Below are 24,852 nucleotides of genomic sequence, written 5' to 3' on the forward strand. Positions count from 1 at the left end.
TCCTAAGAGCTAAAAGTGAAAGCAATCCCAACATTTATCAGCTAAAGTACGGATAAACAAAATGTGATTATCGATTTGCTCATAACAAAACATCCATATAATGAAATATTATTCAGCCACAAAATGAAATCATGACACATCCTGCAACCTATAAATACTTTTAAGACATTATGCTGAGTCAGTGAAGCCAGTCTGAAAGGCCATATATTCTGAGTCCACGTATTCTGAAAGTCTAGACTAGGCATATCTGTAGAGACAGAAGGTAGATAGGTGACTGCCAACAGCTTGGTAGAGGGGAATGGGAGTGCATGATAACTGGTATGGACTTTTTCTTCAGATGGTGAAAATATACTGGAACTAGACAATGGTGATGACTGTTTATGAATACACTAAAAAAAAAATTGAGCCGCATACTCAAAATGGGTACATTTTATGATAAAGGAACTGTATCTCAATTAACAAAGAAAGACTTCCACTTTCAGTCAAGGCAGATTTACTATCCCATCTGAAACAACTAAAAAACAGAATACAGTCTCTTTTTTCCCCTTAAGATTGTATTTGTTTATTTTTCAGAGAACACAAGTATGCAGGCACAAGAGCAGATGCGGCAGAGGGAAAGGGAGAAGACATTATCTCAAGCAGATTCTGTGCCTGACCTGAAGCTCAATCTTATAACCCCAAGATCATGACCTGAGCCAGAATCAAGAGTTGGACGGTAAACCTACTGACCCCTAAATATTTTTTTTTTAAGATTTTATTTATTTATTTGACAGAGAGAAATCACAAGTAGATGGAGAGGCAGGCAGAGACAGAGAGAGAGAGGAGGAAGCAGCCTCCCTGCTGAGCAGAGAGCCCGATGCAGGGCTCGATCCCAGGACCCTGAGATCATGACCTGAGCTGAAGGCAGCGGCTTAACCCACTGAGCCACCCAGGCGCCCCTGAGCCCTAAATATTTTTAAGTACACAAAAAATATTTACAAATATAGAAAATATTTATGGGCCATAAAACAAATCTCAATATTTTTTAAAAATTTCAAATACAGAGTATGTTCTCTGACCAAAATGGAATTAAGTGAAAATCATTAACAGAAAGATTTGGAAACTACAAAATAACAAGATATCCAAAAAATAAATTACCCAATAAATTAGGAAGTATTTTGAAATGAATGAAAATGAAAGCACAACATAACCCAATTATTGGGTTGCAGCTAACTCTGAACTTGAAGGGAAACTTATAGCATTAAAATACCTATATTAGAAAAAATAAAAGTCTCATATCAATGACCTCAGTTTCCAATCAAAAAACAAATGAAACCCAAAGCCAGAAGAAGATTGGAAATAATGAGTATCAGATCAGAAACCAAGAAACAAGAGAAAACAGAAAAACAGGAGAAAAAAATACACAAAAACACTAGAAGCTGGTTCTCTGACAAGACAAATACAATTAATGAACATGTAGCTTAACTAATCAAGAAAAGAAAAGGGGACGGGGGAAATATACCACCAACATGAGGAATGAGAGGGTAACATTAATCACTAATTACATGTTCTACAATACCTGAACAGTAAGAGTCAACCTTATGCCAGTAATACAACAATGTAGATAAAACTGACAAAATCCCTGAAACACACATGCTAAACAAAATTTACTCAATACTTAGTCTACTTTTATTAAGGGATTGCATTTAGGATTTTCCACAAAGAAAACCAGGTCCAGGTGGCTTTACAGGTGAATTCTGCCAAAACATTTTTTTTTAAATAAATAATGAGAATTCTGTACTATAGCTTCAGAAATTTAGAGAAAATATAAATACTAGTACTAACAAGTGAGTTTGGGAAGTTTGTGAGATACAGATGAACATACAAAAATTAGACAGGACAGAGAATCAAAACCACCACACGGTATCACCAGATATCTACTAAAATGACTAAACGTTTTTTACACTTGATCTTTAGCCAAATGGCAGAGAAGGGGATCTCTAAACTTTTTTTTTTTTTAATTATTACATCAGATCTAAGGGAAGAAACAACAAAAACAGCAGCAGCAGACTTCAATACCCCATTTCCAACACTGGGTAAATCACATAGACAAGAAATTAGTAAGGAAACATGAGAATTGAACCATACTTTAGAGCACATACAGAACAGTCCATCATCCAGGAGCAGAGAGACATTCCCCAAGTGCACGCTGAACATTCTCCAGGGTAAATCATGAGAGGTCACAAAACAAGTATTAGCAAATTTTAAAAGAATTAAATCATACTGAGTACCTTTCTGACTACAACGGTCTAAGACCAGAAAGTAACAGCAGGAAAACTGGAAATTTCACCAACATGTAGAAATTAAATAACATATTCTTGGACAATCTTTGGGTCCAAGAATAAAAAAAAAATTTGAAATAAATGAAAATAGAAATAAAACATATGGGATGCAGCAAAAGCAGTTATAAGCAGAAATTTTACAGCAAGAAATGCCTACACTAAGAAAAAAGAAAGGTCACAAATAAGCACAAGAACACATTAAAGGAAAGAGCGAAACAAACTAAGGCCAAAATTAGCAAAAGAAAGGAGACAACAAAGATCAGAGCAGAAATAAATGAAAGAGTAGGAAACAGAAAAGATCAATGAAACTAAAAGCTAGTTTTTTGAAAAAAATAAACAAGATTGATAAACCTTTAGGGGAAAAAAAAGACCCAAATAAATAAAAATTATAAATGAAAGAGCAGATATTACCATTGATACCACAGAAATGCAAGAGTATAAGAGAATACACTGAACAGTTATACACCAATAAATTAGACAACCTACTAGAAACATATAACCTACCAAGACTAAATCAAACACACACAAAAAAATTAAAAATCTATCCAGGCCAAAACCAAGTAATTTTTTGTTTGTTTGTTTCTGGAAACTGAATCCGTAATCAAGACCCACTGAAAAACAACCAAAAAAATTAGACACCAGCTTTTTACACTCTCTCAGAGATCAAATAGCAGTGGAAACTTATGGGTGACTTTTTTAGTGCTGAATTCAGGCATTTTGATAGTTACCCTCTTATCCATTCATTTTCTGTTCCTCTTCCTATACAAATGGAGAGCAGGCATGGAACACACACACACACACACACACACACACACACACACACACACACACCCCCGCTTCAGGGGCTTTAACTATTTACCAAACATTTGAAGAAGAATAAACACCAATCCTTCTCAAAATCTCCAAAAAACTGAAGAGGGTACTTGCCCAAACTCATTTTCTGAGGCAAGCATTACCCTGATACCAATGCCAGGTAACATATTACAAGAAAAGAAAACTACATACCAATATTCCTGATGAATACAGATATAAATATCCTTAACAAAATACTAGCAAATCGAATTCAACAGCACGCTAAAAGGATTATACACCATAACCAAGTGGAATGTATCCCTGATTCAAGGATGATTCAGTATACACAAATCAGTAAATGTGACAGTCCACATTAATATAAAGAACAATAAAAATCACACGATCATCTCAATGTATGCAGAAAAAGCATGTGACGAAATTCAACATCTTTCATGATAAAAATACTCAACAAACTGCCAACATATCTCACCATAAGAAAGGTCGTATAGGACAAGCCCACAAATGACATCATACTCAATGGTGAACAGCTGAAAGCTTTTCCTCTAAAATCAGGAACAAGAAAAGGTTAACAACTCTTATCACTCTTACCTAACCACAGGATTAGATCCTGTCCAGAACAATGAGGCAAGAAAAAGACAAAAGACATCCAAACTAGAAATGATGAAGTAAAACTGTCTCTGTGTGTGTGCAAATGACATGATCTTACCTACAGAACACCCTGAAGACACCACCAAGAACTGTTGGCACTAATAAATGAATTTAGTAGTTTCAAGATACGGAACCAACAAACAAGTATCAGTTGCATGTCATGTCTACATACTGGCAATAAACTACCTGATGCTGAGCTACAATTGCATCTAAAACAATAAAATACTTAGGGACAAATTTAACTGATGAGGTGAGAGATCTGTACACTGAGACCTACACACTATTGATGAAAGACAACGAAGAAGACACATATAAATAGATAAGCCAAGTTCATGTGCTGGAAGGCTTACTATGATTAAATGTTCACACCACACAAAGCCATCGAGGGACTTACGGCAATCCCTTATTTTTTCACAAAAATAGAAAACAAACAAAAAAACCCTAAAGTCTATATGGAACCACAGAAGACCCCAAATAGCCAAAGATATGTTGGAAAAGAAAAATCTGAAGGCATCATACCTCCTGAGTTAAACTATATTACAAAGTTACAGTAATCAAAATAGTACACTATTGGCATAAAAACAGAGACACAGACCAATGGGACAGAATACAGAACCCAAAGAGTAACCCAAACATATATGGTCTATTAATTTACAACAAAGGAGCCAAGAATACTCAATGGGGAAAACACAATCTTTTCAATAAATTGTTGGGAAAACTGGATGTTCACAAGCAAAATAAGACAAAACTAACCTGAAATGGATACAGTACTTAAACATAAGACCTGAAACTATAAAACTCTAGAAGAAACAGAGTGAAAAACTCCTTGACCTTGGTCTTAGTGACGAGGGAGCAGGAAGCTGGCTGAGGACAAAGCAAAAGCTGGCACCGTGCACCCCCTCTCCACCTGCTCCCCTCCCCTTGGTAATGTATGTGGCATTCCTTAGGCACCCCAAGGCCATAAGAAACAAACAGTTAACTTGCAGAGATCACGATCCGGCAGGACGGGTATCTGCCAACTATCTGATGTGAATGGCTTGCTAAAAGACAACACTGGTCTTCCGGCACCTCCTAAGGCCCTCTTTAGCATATGAAAGCTCCACTGAAACCTCCCTTCCCTCACCTTCACCCCCCCCCCTGCCGACCGCAGGGTACAGAACCTGCCATCCCTCACAATCTGGGGCAGCAGCTCTTTCTGCCCACGGGTCCTGTCCCTGTGCTTTAATAAATCACCATTCTGCACCAAAAATGTCTCAAGAATTCTTTCTTGGTCATTGGCTCTGGACCTCAGCCCACCGTACCTCACCTAGGTTATAGAAATTCATCATAAGTAGTGCTTTTTTTTAAGTTTTGTTTTTTTTTTTTTTAACTTATTTGACAGAGATCACAAGTAGGCAGAGAGGCAGGCAGAGAGAGAGGAGGAAGCAGCCTCCCCACTGAGTAGAGAGCCCGATGCAGGGCTCGATCCAGGATCCCGGGACCATGACCTAAGCTGAAGGTAGAGGCTTTCACCCACTGAGCCACCAAGGTGCCCCTTAGCAGAGGTTTTTGGCGTTTTGTTTTTTGTTTTTTTTGATATGACACCAAAAGTGCAAACAAAAAAAGGAAAAATCAAATTTGGAAGCGTTGGCACAGCACAGAAACCAGTAAGATGAAGAGGAAACCTACAGAATGGAAGAAAATATATGCAAACCATATATTTGATAAGAGGTTAATCTACAAAATATATGAAGAGCTCATACAACACTGTAACAACAACAAAAACAACAAATAATCAGATTTAAAAATGGGCAAAAGGGCGCCTGGGTGGCTCAGTGGGTTAAAGCCTCTGCCTTCGGCTCGGGCCCTGGTCTCAGGGTCCTGGGATCGAGTCCCGCATTGGGCTCTCCGCTTAGCGGGGAGCCTGCTTCCTCCTCTCTCTCTGCCTGCCTCTCTGCCTACTTGTGATCTCTCTCTGTCAAATAAATAAATAAATAATCTTAAAAAAAAAAATGGGCAAAAGACCTACATCAACATTTTCCAAAAGTATACACAGCCGAAAAACAGATGAAAGGTGCTCCCCATCACACATCATAAGGCAGATGCTGATCAGAACTATAGTGGAATATCACTTCACACCTACGAGGACGGTACCATCAAACCAGACACGACAAGAGAACAGGTGCTGGGGAGGGTGTGGGGGAAAGGGAGCATCTGTGCACTCGGATAGGGCTGTAAACCGGTGCAGCCACTGTGGAAAACAGTCCAGAGGTTTTCAAAAACTTCAGCATGAAACTATCATATGATCGAGCAATCCTATTCTGGGTGTAACTGGAAGAAATGAAATTGTTATCTTGAAGAAATATCCGTACCTCCCATGTTCACCGCAGTAGGATTCACAACACCCAAGACATGGAAAGAACCCAAGTGTTTCTCTATGAAGCAATGGACAAAAGAAATGTGGTATATATAGGAGATGGAATATTAGTCATATAAAAGAAGGAAATCGTGTCGTTTGCACCAACATGAATAAACCCTCATGGCCAAACAAGTATGACAAACTGTCTGATGTCCCTTACTTATATGTGGAAACTAAAAATGACCATTTGGTAGAAACAGGCAGTAGAACGGCTGGCGGCTGCCAGCAGCTGGGAGATGCTGCTGCTGCAAAACCACAAACTTCCAGGGGCAAGCTGAGTTCTGAAGATCTAACGGGGATCTATGGACCTATATATCTAATGTAGGAGATGAGTCAATTCTGGGGCTATAATGTGCAGCATGGCTGGCGGTTACATTTAACACTATGTTGTATCCTTGAAAGATGCTAGGAGAGTAAATCTAAAATGTTCTCACCACTACCACCGCAACAAAACAGTAATACATGAGGCGATCTATGTGTTAACTAACCCTACTGCAATCATTTCACAACGTATCTGTGTACAAATCATCACATTGTACACCTTAAACTTACACCTTGCTATAGGTAAATAAATTTCAAGGAAGACGGAAAAAAACAAAAAGATATCTAAAAAACTCTAACAAGTAGTTGTACATATTAGGGAGCAGAAAGGAATGGGAGAGACAGAAACAAGGGTGGAAGCCACTTTTTATACACTTTTTAAAAATAATTTATTTTTATACAATGAGAAAGTACTACCTATTTTTAAAATTAAATGCAAGATAAACAAAGGACAACATGTTTTAAAAATAGTGTGAAGGCAGAAAAAAATATGGTTAAGCTTGCAAGAAGTTTACTTTCCACTCATCCTTAGAAAAATATTTTGAGAATATACTCAGTAAAATCTGAAAGTAAATTTAAAAATGAGAAGACACAGAATCCACAGCTTGCAAAAACTTGAGAATATCATAAAGGCAATTGTCCATTATGGGAGAATGCATCTAAAATTAATACTAGAAAATTCTCCTTTGGGCAAGGAGAAAGATGTGACCTATCTTTAAAGGAAGACATGAAATCTAACACACAACTCACACTCTGCCTCCTCAATCACAAGTGCCACATATGCACGAGGTCCTTCTCCTGACACTAGATAAAGTAAATAAATTTCTAAAGGTATTATTTTGGCCCACTGTTCCGGGGCAGGTATATATTCTATGAACAAATAAATAAATGTGTTTGTATAATTATGATGTCAGATAGTGATATGCACTGTGCAGGAGAAAAAAAACTGAAGAAAAAAGATACTGATCAGAATGGGGAGCTATCTGACTAGGGTGGTCAGGGAAGGCTTCTCTGATAGGTAACATGGAGAGCTAAATGAAATGCGGAGGTGAGCTTTACAAATATATGGGGTAAGAGAGTTCTGAGTAGAAGGCATAAAATACCTAAGGCAAAACTGTACTTGGTGTATTTAAGGAACAGCAAAGAAATGAGTGTGACTGGAACAAATAAGTGTAACAGCAAACACAGTAAGGGATGAAAGAGGAGAAGGCAGCAAGTGCCAAACCACAGGGCTGGAAGCAATGAGGTCTTTGGGTTTACTCTAAGTAAGCTGGAAACCCACTGAAGGGTTTGGAGCCACTGAGTATTATGAAAAGATGACAGATCACTATCATATAGTTTTCTTTATAAATTTTCTTTCCATCCTCTTCTTATTATGAAAGTTTAACAAAAATTAAGAAAGACTTATAAGCACTGTTTACTAAAAATTTTGACTTTTGCAGTACATAGACAAATTACAGAAGATGACCAGGATGACAGAATAAAGGGTACATGTAACTGACCTGAAGATATAAAAGTGTCCGAGCTGATGGAGGTGTGAAACAGAGATAAAAAAGGTAGAGGGAAAGGGGCTCCGGGCTGGCTCAGTCAGTAGAGCACGCAATTCCAGGGCAGTGTGCTCCAGCCTCACACTGGGTGGAGAGATTAGTTAAAAATAAAATCTTCAAAATATTTTGGGGTGTGTGTGTGTGTGTGTGTGTGTGTTTGAAAGATTTTATTTACCAGCGCCTGGGTGGCTCAGTGGGTTAATCCTCTGCCTTCAGCTCAGGATCATGGGATCAAGCCTCCCTTTGGGCTCTTTGCTCAGTAGGGAGCCTGCTTCCTCCCCACCGCCCCGCTTGCCTCTCTGTCTACTTGTGATCTCTCCCTCTCTGTTGAATAAATAAATCTTTAAAAAAAAAAAAAAGATTTTGTTTATTTATTTGAGAGAGAGAGAATGAGAGGGAAGAAATCAGAGGGAGAAACAGACTCCCCGCTGAGCAGGGAGCCCAGTGGGGGACTCCATCCTGGGACTCCAGGATCATGACCTGAGCTGAAGGCAGGTGCTTAACCAGCTGAACCACCCAGATGCCCCTAAAAATAAAATCTTTAAAAAAAAAAAAGGTGGAGGGGAGGATGAAAGAACTAAATGTCTCTCTTACGGAATGAAGGTCCGAAAGGCATTGTCTCTAAATGGCAGACAGACAGACGGATGTTTTTGTATCTTGTTTAAAATTCAAGTGACCAGTACAGAGACTGAGAACAGTAATATAAAAATTCTGAGAAGCCTACATTTAAGAAAGTAGGAGTTGTAGAAGTAGGTTTAAATCTTCCTCTATCACAGCAGGAACTCAACAGAGACAATGTTCGAAGTTGCGAAATCAAAAGAGACCAACAGAAAGAATTTTACACAGATTTCAACAAAGCAGGAAAGAATATCCAATGGATAAAAAGCAGTCTCTTCAACAAATGGTGTTGGGAAACCTGGACAGCCATACTTCTCCAAAGTATGAAAAACTGGACCATTTTCTTACACCACACACAAAAATTGACTCAAAATGGATGAAAGACCTATATGTGAGACAGGAATCCATCCAAATCCTAGAAAACACAGGCAGCAGCTTCTTTGACCTCAGCCACAGCCACTTCTTGCTAGACATGTCTCCAGAGGCAAGGGAAGCAAGGGCAAAATGAACTATTGGGACTTCATCAAAATCAAAAGCTTTTGCACAGCAAAGGAAACAGTCAACAAAACCAAAAGACAACCAAAAGAATGGGAGAAGATATTTTCAAACATCAGATAAAGGGCTAGTATCCAAAACCTAAAAAGAATTTATAAAACTCAACACCCAGAGCACAAATAATCCAATCAAGAAACGGGCAGAAGACAGGAACAGACATTTCTCCAAAGACATCCAGATGGCCAACAGACACATGAAAAAATGCTCAACATCATTCAGCATCAGGGAAATACAAGTCAAAGCCACAATGAGATACGACCTCACACCAGTCAGAATGGCTAAAATTAGCAAGTCAAGAAATTGCTGGCCCCTACTTGTCTAATGAGTCTCGCAGTATCAAAAAACAAGCCAGCAAACTCAGACCATAGGGCTTGAGAGATCAAGACAGTTTTCAATCTTCCTGCTTTTGTCAACCATACTGTATGTTTGGTTGGAAAAAGGAGGAATATAAAATAGGAGGAACACAATATAATATAAAAAGGAGGAAATAACATAAAAGGAGTAATATGACCAGATTTATGTGCACAAGCCAGACCTGTTGAATGAGTCTGCAGTATAACGAGAAGACCAATTAAGAGGATACTGCAGTGGTCCAGGCAAGGGAAGACAAGATCGCTTAAATTAGGTGGTAGCATAAAAACGGAAAGAAATGGGATGATTTCAGATATATTCTGGAGGTAGACTTTATTTATGGATAGACCAGATGTAGAAATCGAGGGAAAAAGAGTAATCAAGGGTAACTTGAAATTTCTCAACTTAACTGGCTGAATAGTGGTGCTATTTACTGAAATGTAGAAGGTTATAGAGTTAGGGGAGAAAATCAAGTCTTTGTTTTAGCCACCTTAATCTTTTTTTTAAATTTAAACTCAATTAATTAACATACATTATTTGTTTCAGTATAGTCGGTGATTCATCAGTCCTATTTATATAATAAGTAGTACTCATTACAACACATACCCTCCTCAATGTCAATTGTGTCCTACACCCCCTCCCCTCCAGCAACTTTTTGGTTATTGTAGCCACCTGAACCTTTGGTCAATCTTACCATTACTAAAAGTAGAACAAACATTATGTGCCTCTTAAAAAAAAAAGATTTTATTTATTTGACAGACAGATCACAAGTAGACAGAGAGGCAGGTAGGTGGGGGGGGGGGCGTGGGGGGCAGGAGGCTCCCTGCTGAGCAGAGAACCCGATGTGGGGCTTGATCCCAGAGGACTCTGAGATCATGACTTAGGCCAAAGGCAAAGGCTTTAACCTACTGAGCCACCCAGGCACCCCCACTGTGTGCCTCTTTATTCAACATACTATGAAGCATATAGTATCATCCTATAAATATTCCCACTCCAAAAGCTATATCTGAATCTAATCAAACCTCTAGGAGTAACGTCTACTTAGAGGAAATACAAAGCATATAAAAACAAGTTAAATGACAACACAGAAACCAAATTAGTCTCTAGAGTGTAGGACAGTCTACAGGAAAACTGACTGAGATTCTGTAACAAGTCGATGTCAGGAATGAAGAAAAAGGCAGCCTGCTCTGCTTAACAGTGATTTAAGAGGCATGGCAACCAAGGAATGGACTTTGCCTGGATCCTCTTTTGAACAAACAACTATAAAAAGACATTTTAAACAATGAGGGAAATTTGATTATGGACTGTGTATCAGATGATACCAAAAGTATACTGTCAATCTTGTTAAATTACATAATGGCATTTTAGTTACATAAGAAAATGTCCACTGCTTTTAGGCTACATATAGAAGTGAAATGACGTAATATCTGGGATTTGTACTGAAATACTTCACCAAGGGAATAAAAAGAGAAATGAAATGGAAAGTGTGTTACAATCTTGGTAACTGCTAAATCCACCTGATAAGTATAAGAAAAGTATGTCTGAAATTTTCCTAACAGAAATTAAAAGGAAAAGGATTCTGTTTTGGCCCTGCTAAATTCAGGATGCCGATCAGACATTCAGGGGGAATGTGAAGTAGAGAGCCGGGTACATGAACCTGGAGTTCTGGAAAGAAATGAGGAGATGGAAGGCGTGTTTTTCAGCCATGGGACAGGAGAGCATGTCCTAGAAAAGTGAAGTGAAGGGACACCTGGGTGCCTCAGTGGGTTAAAGCCTCTGCCTTAGACTCAGGTCATGATCCCAGGGTCCTGGGATGGAGCCCCACATCGGGCTCTCTGCTCAGCAGGGAGCCTGCTTCCTCCTCTCTCTGTCTCTGCCTGCCTCTCTGCTTGTGGGTCAAATAAATAAATAAAATCTTTAAAAAAAAGAAAAAGAAAAAGAAAGAAAGATAAGTGAAGTGGAAACAGGCTGGAGGAGCCAGGACCAAGTCTAGATACATCCAACGTCAAAGGTCAAGAAGTGGAGGAGTCCGCTAAGACAGAGAAGATGCGGCGAGTCAGTGAGATACAAAGAGAACCAAGAGAGTGTGGTAGTAACACAAACCAAGAGAAAAAACATTCCAAAAATCAATGTGTTCAATTAATGTCTAAGTTCCCTAAGAAGTGGCCACGAGTAATCATTAGTAACCTCTACAAAAGCAGTATTCGTAGACTGAAAGAGATGCAAGCCTTTTTTTTTCCCCTTGGAAGCCTTTTAATAATATTAGAAAATTCATCTCTGCTTTAAAAAAAAAACTCTCATATATTTTTCTAAATTCAAAATATACTTCTTTAGGGTTTTTGGTTTTTTTCTAAGATTTTATTTATTTATTTGACAGAGATCACAAGCAGGCAGAGAGCGGGGAGGAAGGAGGCTCCCTGCTGAGCAGAGAACCCAATGCTGGGTTTGATCCCAGGACCCCGAGATCATGACCTGAGTGGAAGACAGAGGCTTAACCCACTGAGCCACCCAGGCACCCCTATTTCTTTATGTTTTAATGTAAAACTTTATTCTCCTTATATCTGATTACAGTTAGACATAATCTCCTCTGGGAGGATGGGGCATTTCATCAAATATTGGAGCACTTGGTATTCAAGTCTTTCACAGTTGAGAATTAATCATTACTTACACAGCCATCATGCACATTCAGGGTTGCTTCAAGTTTCAGTCTTTGGATAAATTCTCTTCTTCCTGTTTAAAAAGAAAGGACTAAATGAATCATAAGTCATTTTTGTTGATCAAAGTGTCACAATGACATGAAGAGCCCAGGATCCAGCATGAGCAAACTCTTCATTGCTACTCCTGCACTTACAGGCTGAGTAATACTGGGGCAGACGGACCTACTTGGCCCTCATTTCTTTCTTAGGTAGTTGTTATCTACCTCATGTAGTCATTCGTTCATAAGGATGAAGACATGCAAGGACAGTAATCACTCAGATATTCCCTTCACTCAACCATTCATTCAACAAACACATTGGAAACTCACTCCACTCCAGGTGGTGCTCTAGGAGTTAGGCGCACATCGGTGAAGTAAACAGAGCAAGATCCCTGCACTCTAATGAGCCTTCTGAAAGACAGTAAACCACCGGGTCACAGTATTGTATGGAAAAATAAGGCGGAGAAAGGAGCTAAGAAAGGGCTGGAGGTGGGGGTGGGGTTTTAAATCTTAAACAGGGTGGCAAACAGTGTTTCCTAAGATATTATCTATTTTTGAACACATCTCAATTTCAGAAATGTTGAAGTATTTTAAAGTTCATCTTATAATGATGCAAAATGGCAGCAAAATATAAAATAAAATCAGCCTAAATGTCCATCAGTAGCAGAACAATACTGCAAAAACAGAACAAATCCCTTTGAAAAAGAGAAATGTTTCCCTTTAAAAAATGAATCATCTTTACCAAAGAAGAACCAAAAAGCTTCATGTTTATTCAGAAGCTGTAATGAAAAGAAGCTGAATATATGACAAAGAACGATAATTAGCTAAGTAATCAGGCTGATGAGATCTCAAATAAAATTAAATTTGACTACGCTCTCTGTATCCTGTCACAAGGGACAGATTTCTCTATTTATTATGTTCTCTTGTCACTCCACGTAAAGATCACGATCTTCTTAAAGCCGAATTGCTTTCCTTCTCTCTCCTTGCTTGTAACTGGTAAGCTGGCTAGGTAAAGGATGAACATGTGGGCTACAGGACTGTTTTCCTTTTTCTGTGTGGAGGAATGCTCTATGGTTCCTGAACATACAGGAATAAAACAACCAACAAAAATTCAGTGTTTTCAGGGTGCCTGGGTGGCTCAGTTGGTTAAGCTTCTCCCTTTGGCTCAGGTCATGATCCTAGGGTCCTGGGATTGAGTCCGGCAGGCTCCGTTTTTGGTGGGGAGTCAGCTTCTCCCTCTCTGACTACCCCTCCCCCTGCTCATGCTCTCTCTCTTGGAGGCTCTCTCTCAAATAAATAAAATCTTAAAAAAAAAAAAAAAGGGAAATTCACCATTTTCATGAACTGGTTGTACTTTATATAATAACTTTTCAAATCTGATTTTCAGTTTTAAAAAGATGCTAACTGCAGTAAACAGATAGCATTACATTTCCCCCCCTTTGGCCAACAACAGCAGGCTTGGCATTCCTACTGTTATAATTAAGAGTTAAGAAACAGTATTCAAATTAACAACATGACAGTAATTAAAATTCATTAAAGTTCTTAAAAAAAAAAAGGCAGCACAAAAATTTTTTTTCCAAATTTTTAAAATCTATGTTTGAAAACAGGGCTCTAGCCATCTCTGTATAGAGAAAATGGTGGTGGGACATGAGAATAGGAGACAAAGTGAATTCTTCTAGCAGAACTCTTACACATGAAACCTGCACCTAAAAACATGCACTGAGACATGACAGTTACATAAGAGCTTCTGAATGGTATTTCTACATGTGACTTTGGAGATCAGAATGACTGTTGTCTCCACACACCCCGTTAAATGTGCTTCTAGAACAAACCAGTGTAAACCTCCTCTACCCTTTTAGTAATTAAATGCACTACCAAAAAGTAGTAGCTCATAATCTCCATAAAGAACTATAAGTTTACTACGGTCAAATAATCTTCAACAAAGCGGGAAAGAATATCCAATGGAAAAAAGACAGTCTCTTCAACAAATGGTGCTGGGAAACTTGGGCAGCCACATGCAGAAGAATGAAACTGGACCATTTTCTTTTTTTTACAAGATTTTATTTATTTATTTATTTGACAGACAGAGATCACAAGCAGGCAGAGAGGCAGGCAGAGAGAGAAGGGAAGAAGCAGGCTTCCTGCCGAGCAGAGAGCCGGATGTGGGGCTCAATCCCAGAACCTGGAGATCATGACCTGAGCCAAAGGCAGAGGCTTTAAACCACTGAGCCACCCAGGTGCCCCAGAAACTGGACCATTTTCTTACACCACACACAAAAATTGACTCAAAATGGATGAAAGACCTATATGTGAGACGGGAATCCATCCAAATCCTAGAAAACACAGGCAGCAGCTTCTTTGACCTCAGCCACAGCCACTTCTTGCTAGACATGTCTCCAGAGGCAAGGGAAGCAAGGGCAAAAATGAACTATTGGGACTTCATCAAAATCAAAAGCTTTTGCACAGCAAAGGAAACAGTCAACAAAACCAAAAGACAACCAAAAGAATGGGAGAAGATATTTTCAAACATCAGATAAAGGGCTAGTATCCAAAACCTAAAAAGAATTTATAAAACTCAACACCCAGAGCACAAATAATCCAATCAAGAAACGGGCAGAAGACAGGAACAGACATTTCTCCAAAGACATCCAGATGGCCAACAGACACATGAAAAAATGTTCTGCATCACTCTGTACCAGGGAAACACAAATCAAAACCACAATGAGATACACCTCACACCAATCAGAAAGGCTAAAATTAACAAGTCAGAAAAGTAAAGTTAAAATAAAATCAAACTCATACCTGTTACTAAGAACCGTTAAGTCTAGATACTGGTAAGCTAAGCACTTGGCCACCATCTCATGAATGCCGACAGAAGACACAAGACTCCTAAGTTAGGCCCACAAGACTTTTCTACTGAAGCAGCCTAAGCTTCAGGTTCACACTGGTTCCTTATCCCCCAATTCCCACAGGGCAATGGGGAGCAGCCTGGGTGAACACTGCATGTGCAGTGGGTCTGAATCACAGCTGGGGAACTCTGAACGGAGGGAAATCAAATTTTATAAAGTATCAAGCAAACCTGCCTGGCCTGTGTCCCAAAGAGTGACAGTATCTTTATTATACTGGATAATAAATCAATCTGCCCTCTGCTTCGGAGGGAGATATTATAACTTCCCAAGTTGTTCCCTATATACACATCAATAAAAAGATAGTCCAGAGCAAAGTGGCCAGTGCCTCTGCTCACAAATGTGCATAAATGTGACAGACATGGAGCACTACCTCTCGGCAGTTACACACTTGCTACGGATGGATCCAGTTATACCTGTGGTTTCCTACTCTCAAGTCTTTCTTGCAACCCATGCCGTCTCTCATAACTCTATCACTGCTTTGACCTTCTATTCTATCTTAATAGACTCTAAGCTCAATAAAAAGGGAAACACTCTTTTGGTCACCCAAGTATTCTATGTGCTTAGAACAGTGCCAGGACAAAGCGAGCATTTGATACCCATTTGCTGAGTCAGTGACGTACTCACTCTGTTCTAGAATGAGTTTTCCCTCAGTGATAGAGGGTGAGCATCTTTCAAGGACAACACAGAGCTACTGCTCATACGTAACAGCTGTGTGACTGATTCACATAGCTATCTCCCTTAGTAGACTGAGGTGCTTGATCTAAGAAGTATCAGACCAGGTTTAAATGCCTAACTTGGAACATACTATGCAGAAGCTGAGCAAAATTTAATCTGTCAGAGCCTTACTTTACATTTGTGTGTTTTACATTTGATGGGAACAGACTTGGTGTCAGGAGTACATTAATTAGCATACTCAGAACTTATAAACGTGCCGGATACACGATACACTTATTTAGTTCTCTCCATATGTATAGGTGGGATTGTTCTAAGTTAATACTGCCCAAAAAGAGAGGAAACAATTTTTTTTAAGACCTCATTTAGGAGTTGAGGTAAGTTCAGCTGATTAAGGGAAAAGAATAAGGCTGGTGATATTGAGATGGAAAAGCACTTTAACAAAAATTTTTACTTTACTTCACTCTATTGTCCCTTTGAGCTACTTCGTCGTTAATGCCCAACTTCCCAGGCATCTCTGCACGCTGCCTTCCCTAGCTCACCCTTAGGTCTTTCCCCTGCGCTGCCCCTGCAGCTTCCTCTTCCGCATTCGTTTTGTTCTTAGAAATCACAGGCTATCAGTAAACCAATGGGCCCTTTCAAGACACAGTTTTCATGACCTCATATGATTAACTGTCATAGCTGACTGCTATCGCCTCGAAATGATATTCCTCTCTGGTCCCCACGACATCTAACCAACTAACCAGGAGCACTGAAAATCAAAAGGGTGACAAAAGTACCTTTGAGGTAAGACAGACACAGAACTGTTTATCTTTGACAGAGCACAGGACAAAGAGGACTTCCATTAAAGTAAGAAGAAAATAGTGAGGAGTGCCTGGGTGGCTCAGTGGGTTAAAGCCTCTGCCTTCGGCTCAGGTCATGATCCCAGGGTCCTGGGATCAAGCCCCGAAACACTTCAAGCTCTCTGCTTGGCGGGAAGCCTGCTTCCTTCTGTCTTCTGCCTGCCTCTCTGCCTACTAGTGATCTCTCTCTCTCTGTCAAATAAATAAATAAATAAATAAAATCCTTTTTAAAAAAGAAGAAGAAAATAGTGAAATTCTAACAAATGCTTAAAAACCAGTTGTGGGCTAGCAAGATGGTTGAGAATCTCTGAGATTCTAGACACAAGCAGAGTCCTCATTTAGCCACCGGTTCTTTTCCATTAGCTCCCACCAAGAACTCACAACACTGAAAATTGGGCAGGAGACAAGAAAGAGTCCCTGTTTGGTAGGACAAAGGAATGAAACTCCACTCACCTTTCAGGGGAAACAAAAGCCTTAAACCACGGGGGAAACTCCAGCTAAAAATGGCCTCGGCAAATGCCTACCACCTCTGAGAGGAAGGAAACCCTCATTCTTATCTTGAGCAAAGGCAACTGCCCCGAGGAAGGGATAAAAGCTTATAGTCCCTATTCTTGAGGGAAAGGCAGGAAATCTCCTCCCATCTGATAATCAACATTAAGCTGGTGGCACTGAAATGTGTCAGCTCACACTCAATCATGTTCCCAGAATTCCTTCCCTGAATATTTCTTCTTGGGATGCATCTCCAGTCATTTTTGCACAAGACTGGTGGGTGGAAGTAAGGTCAGTCATATTGACTTTCACCTTCAGAAGGCTGGAGCAAAGCTCATGCTGCTTATACAAGTGTGGTTACTAATCTGCTGGCTCACCTTCCTGGAATGAGCAACAACTAGGCCTACAAGCGTCCCAATTTCCCATGAATCCTCCTTTGACTTCTTAATATACAGAGGAAATTGTGTGTTTTGCTTCGTGACAAAAGGTGCTAGCTGCCCCTACAGAACATCCCTGTAGAACATCAGTAAGTTTGGAGGCAGTGAGAACTAACACAGATCTATCCCTTCATGAGTTCAAGGTTGCCCTTACCCCCCAATTTACAACCATCTTCCCTTGCCGATTGTCTGTCCAAAGGATGTCAAGCCCCAGCATCAAACATTTAGAAAATAACTTTGCAAAGACAGTTTAATGGGTTCCCACGATAATAGAAGACCGAGTATCAGGAACCTATCTTTGTACGTATGTATGTGTATCCTCTAATGATTCTGTCTCTTGGATTGAGCCCACTCATAAACGCTCAGCAAACTAGGAATAGAGAGATACTTTCTCAATCTGATAAAAAGTGCCTATAAAAGAACCCACATTTTCTGGTATATTTAATGGTAAAAAACTTAACTTTCTAGTTAACGTCAAGAATAATACAAGGACGCCCGATCTCACCACTATCATTAAACATAGCGCAGTTTATATCCGAGATATGGAAGGTTTGGTTTCACACCACAATAAAGCACGCATCACAATAAAGTGCATCAAATGAACTTTTCCGTTCCCCAGTGCACAAAGAAGTTAGGTCTACATCATACTGTAGTCTGTTGAGCGTGCAAAGCACACTGTTCAAAAATACAGCGTACATACCTGATCTTATTAAATGATACTTTACTAAAAAATGCTAACCGTCATCTATAGTTCCAGTGAGTCCTAATCTTTTTGCTGCTGGAGGGTCCTGCCTCAGTGCTGAGGGCTGCTGATTCACCCGGGTGGTGGCTGCTGAATACTGGGGTGACTGGGCAACAACTTAAAATAAGACAACAGTGAAGGTTTCCTATGAATTGGCTCTTCCTCTCACAAACAATTTCTCTGTAGCATGAGACACTATTTTGTTACAGCATTTTACCCATAAGGAATCATTTTTCAAAACTGTAGTCAACCCTTTCAAACCCTCCTGCTGCTTTATCAACTATGCTTATGAAATATCCTAAATCCTTTGTCGTCATTTCAACAGTCCTCACAGCTTCTTCACCAGGAGCAGATTCCATCTCAAGAAACACTTTCTTGGCTCATCCATATGAATCAACTTATCTGTTTAATTTTGATCTTGAGATGGCGGAAATTCAGTCCCATCTTCAGGCTCCAAATCTCATGCTGGTTCTCTGGCTATTTCTACCACATCCGGCAGTTACTTGCTCCACTGAAGTCTTGAACCACTCAAAGTCCTTGATTAGAATCAGTTTCTGTCAAATTCCTGCTAACGATGACATTATGACCTCTTCCTGTCAATCAAAAATGTTCTTAATCTCATCTAGAACAGGAAATCCATTCTAGGTTTTCAATTTACTTTGACTAGATCCATTAGAGGAATCACAATCTACAGCAGCTATGGCCTTACAAATTTAATTCTTCAATAGTAAGACATGAAAGTTGAAATGAATCCTTGGTCTAGGGGCTATAGAATGGATGTGTTCGCAGGTGAAAAAACACAGTAATTATTTTTTTAAAGATTTTATTTATTTATTTGACAGAGAGAGATCACAAGCAGGCAGAGAGGCAGGCAGAGAGAGAGGGAAGCAGGCTCCCTGCTGAGCAGAGAGCCCGATGCGGGACTCGATCCCAGGACCCTGAGATCATGACCTGAGCCAAAGGCAGAGGCTTAAGCCCCTGAGCCACCCAGGCACCCCAAAAACAACAGTAATCTTGATGTAAACCTCCACCAGAGATCTTGGATAACCAGATACACTGTCGTGAGCAGAAATATTTTGAAAGGAACCTTTTTTTCCTGAGCAACAGGTCTCAACAGGGGGCTTAAAACATTCAGTCAACCACGTTGTAAACAGATGTGCTGCCTTCCAGGCCTTACCGGTCTATTTCTAGAGCACAGACAGAGTAGATTTAACATAATTCTTAGGGCCCTAGGATTTTCATTTTTCTTAACCATCTTTTTTTTTTTTAAGTTTTATTATTTATTGGACAGAGAGAGCAGAGGCAAGGTGGGGGGCAGAGGCAGAGGGAGAAGCCGACTCCCCGCTGAGCAGGGAGCCCGATGCGGGGCTCGATCCCAAGACTCTGGGATCATGACCTGAGCTGAAGGCAGATGCTTAAACAACTGAGCCAGCCAAGCGCCCCAGGCTCTAGGATTTTCAAAATGGTAAATGAGCACTGGCTTCAACTTAAAGTCACCACCTGTCTTTTGGAGCCTTAAAGCCACCAGGTATTGACTTCTCCTCTTTAACTATTAAAGTCCTGGATGGCATCTTCTTACAGCAGACTATTCAACAGAATGCTCTTTCACCTGCACTGAAAATCTGTTATTTACTGTAACCACCTTCACTGACTAACTTGTGAGAACTTCTCGAGAACACGCTGCAATTTCTACATCAGCACTTGCTGTATCACCTTGCACTTGTACATTACGGAGATGGTGTTTTTCCTTAAACTTCATGAATGAACCTCTGCTAGCTTCAAACTTTTCTTTTCCAGGCTTCTCACCTCCCTGAGGCCCAAAGTTAGGGCCTTGCTCTGGATTAGGCTTTGGCACAAGGCAATGTTATGGCTAGTTTGAATTTCTATCCAGACTACTAAAACTTTCTGTAACAGCAACAAGACTGTTAGACTTTCTTATCAGTCAGTTATGTGTTCACCGGAGTAGCACTTTTAATTTCCTTCAAGAACTCTTCTTTTGCATTCACAACTTGGCTACCCGTGGCACAAGAGGCCACCCTTCAGCCTATCTGTTTTCAACATGCCTCCCTCACTACGCTTAATCATTTTTTTTTAAAACGATTTTATTTATTTGACAGAGAGAGACACAGCAAGAGAGGGAAGACAAGCAGGGGGAGGAGAAGGAGAAGCAGGCTTCCCACCGAGCAGGGAGCCTGACATGGGACTCAATCCCAGGACCCCAGGATCATGACTCAAGCTGGAGGCGAACGCCCAAAGACTGAGCCACCCAGGTGCCCTAAGCTTAATCATTTCTAGCTTTTAATCTAAAGTGAGAGATATATGACTCTTTCTTTCCCTTGAAAGGAACATGGTAGAGTTACTAATTGGCCTGACTTCAATATTTTTGTGTCTCGGGGAATAGGGAGACCCCAAAAGAGGGAAACATGAGGAACTGGTTGTCAGTGGAGCACACAGAACACACACAACATTCATCAATTAAGTCTACTGTCTTATACGGGCACAGTTTGTGGGGCCCCAAAACAATGACAATAGTAACACCAAAGATTACTGATTGCAGACCACAAAAATTATTATAAAAATGAGAAGTCTGAAATATTGTGAGAATTACCAAAATGTGATGCAGAGACACAAAGGGAACAAATGGTATTAGAAAACCAGTGTTTGACACAGGGTTGCCACAAACTTTCAATTTGTAAAAAAAATGCATCTGCAAAGTGCAATAAAACAAGACATGACTGTACTGGACGTCTTAGCCAATGTGATAATGCCAGGAAAATAAAAAAAGAAAAGACATACAGATTGGAAAGGAAGAAATAAAACAGTTCCTCTTGGAAGATGACATTTTTTTCCATGTAAAAATCCCCAAGAATATACCTCCTACAACTTTACGTGAATTTAGCAAGGTCACAAGACACAACATCATAACATAGACAAAACTGCATTTTTAAATACTAACAACAAACGTTGGAAGTTGAACTTAAAACACAAAACCATCTGTGGGGTGCCTGGGTGGCTCAATCGGTTAAGCATTCAACTCTTGATTTCGGCTCAGGTCATGATCTCAGGGTTGTGAGACAGAACCCCACATTGGGCTCCACCCTAGACATGGAGCCAGATTAAGATTCTCTCACTCTCCCTTTGTCCCTCCCCACCCATGCCTTAAAAAAACAAACAAACCAAAAAACCCACCGTTTGTAATTGCTCCAAATAAAATTAAATATCTAAACATAAATGTAAAAATAAATACAGCATGTTGAAGATCTATATCCTGATCATTACAACATGCTGATCAAAGATACCAACAACCTAAACTAATAGAGTGTACCATATTTATGATCAGAAGACTGACCACAATGAAAGGTGTTAGCTCTCTAACTGATATATAAATCCAATGCAATTCTTATCAAAATTTCAGCAAGGTAATTTGGGGATATGGACAAGTCTATCTTACAATTTATACAGAAAGACACAAGACACAGAAGAGCTAAGACAATTTTGAAAAAGACAAACTAAGGGGGGAATGATCACTCAACCTGATGTTAAAACTTACTATATAGGGTGCCTGGGTGGCTCAGTGGGTTAAGCCACTGCCTTCGGCTCAGGTCATGATCTCAGGGTCCTGGGATCGAGTCCCGCATCGGGCTCTCTGCTCACCAGGGAGCCTGCTTCCTCCTCTCTCTCTCTGCCTGCCTCTCTGCCTACTTGTGATCTCTCTCTGTCAAATAAATAAATAAAAAATCTTAAAAAAAAAAAAAAAAAACTTACTATATAGCTACAATAAGCAAGAGAGTGTGGTATTTACAAAGGGAATAGAGAACACAGAATTAGATCCACACAAAAACATCCAACTGATTTTTTTTTAAGATTTTATTTATTTGTTTGATACAGCGAGATCACAAGGAGGCAGAGAGGCAGGCAGAGAGAGAGGGGAGGAAGCAGGCTCCCCGCTGAGCAGAGAGCCCGACGCAGAACTTGATCCCAGGACCCTGAGATCACGACCCAAGCCAACCCACTGAGCCACCCAGGCACCCTCACCCAACTGATTTTTAATGAAGGCGCAGAGGCAATTCGATGGAGGAAATGTGTTCTTTTCCCTTTCAACAAGTGATGCCAGAGCAAGTGGCACCAACACAAAAGTGCGCTTCAAGCTAATTCGCACATCATACAAAAACTAACACAAAATGGACCCCAGACTGAAATACCATTAAAGGGAGACAACCTAGGAGACAATCTTTAGGGCCTAGGGATAGGTTAAGAGTTCTCAGACCTGATACCGAAGACATAAAAGGAGAAACTGGTAAACTGAACTACACTGAAGTTAACCACCTTTATTCTGCAAAAGACCCCCTGAGGACAGTGAAGACAAGCTACAGACTGGGAGAAAATGCATGCAAACTGCTCATCTGACAAAGGACTAGTTCCTGAATTACATGGATAAGGCTCAAAACTCAACAGTAAAGAACAGTAATAATCTCAACAGAAAATGAGCAAAAAAACATGAAGAGACAGTTCACTGAAAATATAAAAATGGTAGTAAGTACATAAAAAGATGTTCAACATTAGCCATTTGAGAAATGTAAACTAAAACCATGAAGCACTACTATATACTTCATGAGATGATGCAGAGAAACTGGGTTACTCAGACATGGCTGATGGGAGTGTAAAATGGTACGGCCATACTTGTAAAAGAATAAGGCATTTCTTAGAAAATTAAACAATGTGCTTACCATACAGCCCAGTAACTGCAATTCTTAGACATTTCTCCCCAAAAGGTGAAAACTTAGGTTCATACAAAACTGAATGTTCACAACAGCTTTAGACTTGACAGTCAAAAATGGAAAGAATCCAAATACCTGTCAACAGGTGAGTGGTTAAATAACCATATATCCATACCATCAAACACTAACCAGCAGTAACAAGGAATAAGCTATTAAAACACACAACAAAGCGGCTGATTGCTAAGGGAAATACCCCGAGTCAAAGAAGCCAATCTCAAAAGGTTAACCTGCTGTTATTTATAATGTTAACATACACGTTATATGTAACATTCTCGAAATGACAAAATTATAGACATGGAAAGATTAGTAATTGCCAGAGGTTAGCAATAGGAAGACAAGAATGTAGCTGTGGCTCTAAAAAGTATCACAAAGGATCACTGTGACGAACTATTCCCTACCTTAATTGTGGTGGTACCCATGTTAATCTATTAAAATGAAAATTAATGTTGAAATGCATAGCATACACACACAAATAAGTACATACATAACTGAATAAGGTTCATGGATTTTCTATGTCAACTTCCTGGTTGTGATATTATAACATAGTTTGTGTACGTTGTATAACCATTAGCAGCATTGGTTGAAGAGTATATGGGACCTCTCCAAATAATTTCTTACAACTGCATCATGAATCTACAATTATCTCAAAATAAAAAATTAAAGAAAGTACCAAGTTAGAAAGCAAACAAACAAACAAAACCCTTCCAACAGAAAAACTCCAAGCTCTTAAGTCTTTAATGACAAAAATATATTGAATGTTTAAAGAAAAGATAATTTCAATTCTATACAACCTTTCTAGAAAAGAAGAACACATCCAACTCATTTATGAGGTCAGCATTACCCTGGTATCAAAAACAGGCAAAAATAGAACTACCAGTTAAAATTATAGACGTGTAAGTTATAAGAAAACTACAAGGGGCATCTGGGTGGCTCAGTCATTAAGCATCTGCCTTTGGCTCAGGTCCTGATCTCAGGGTCCTGGGATCAAGCCCTGCATCGGGCTCCCTGCTCCCAGGAAGCCTTCTTCTCCCTCTCCCACTACCCCTGCTTGTGTTCCCTCTCTCACTGTCTCTCTCTCTCTCTCTGTCAAATAAATAAAATCTTAAAAAAAAAAAAAAAAAAGGAAAGAAAGAAAACTATAAGCTAAGATTTTTTATGAACAAAGACATAAAGTTCCTACCAAAACTCAAGCCAGTAATACATAGAGGATAATTTATCATAACCAAGTAGTATTAGCCCAGGAACTGGATGTTGGTTCAATATTTAAAAATCATTCAACATGCAAATACACAAAATTAACAGAATCAATGAAAAGGAAATCATATAATCATCCTAACAGATGCTGGAAAAAACCCTGACAAAATTAAACGACTAGTCATGACAAGCATTCTCAGCAATCCAAGAAAAGAAGGAAATTTCTTTAAAGGGTATCTACAAAAAACACACGGTTAGCAGATATTTAATAGTGAAAAACTGAAATGTTTTACAAGATGAGGAATGAAGCAAGGATGCTCACTGTCAGTACTTCCATTCAAGATTCTGGGACAATCCTGGACAGTGCAATTAATCAAGAAAAAGAAAAAAAGAAGAAGAAAAATAGAATACAGGTGAAAAAGGAAGAAGCAAGACTATTTTAATATGCAGTGACGTTATCTATATAAAAATTCCCTAAATTTGCAAAATAAAAATATAAGAAGTGATTGGGGTGCATGGCTG

At 39.5% G+C, this 24,852-nt stretch overlaps 1 protein-coding gene across 8 annotated transcripts in view; it reads right to left on the minus strand.

Annotated features, from left to right (window-relative positions):
• The window catches only part of DCAF6 (DDB1 and CUL4 associated factor 6), a 139,019-nt gene that overhangs the window by 108,260 nt on the left and 5,907 nt on the right, over positions 1–24,852 (minus strand). For all 8 annotated transcript variants that reach the window (XM_045087772.1, XM_045087774.1, XM_045087777.1 and 5 more), the window contains exon 2: positions 12,241–12,302. In XM_045087772.1, coding sequence (XP_044943707.1) covers positions 12,241–12,302 — 62 coding nt within the window. The remainder of the gene's footprint in view (positions 1–12,240; positions 12,303–24,852) is intronic.

The sequence above is a fragment of the Mustela putorius genome, unplaced genomic scaffold (assembly GCF_011764305.1).
Source record: "Mustela putorius furo isolate JIRA1106 unplaced genomic scaffold, ASM1176430v1.1 tig00001451_pilon_pilon_pilon, whole genome shotgun sequence".
In the NCBI taxonomy this organism is placed as follows: domain Eukaryota; kingdom Metazoa; phylum Chordata; class Mammalia; order Carnivora; family Mustelidae; genus Mustela; species Mustela putorius.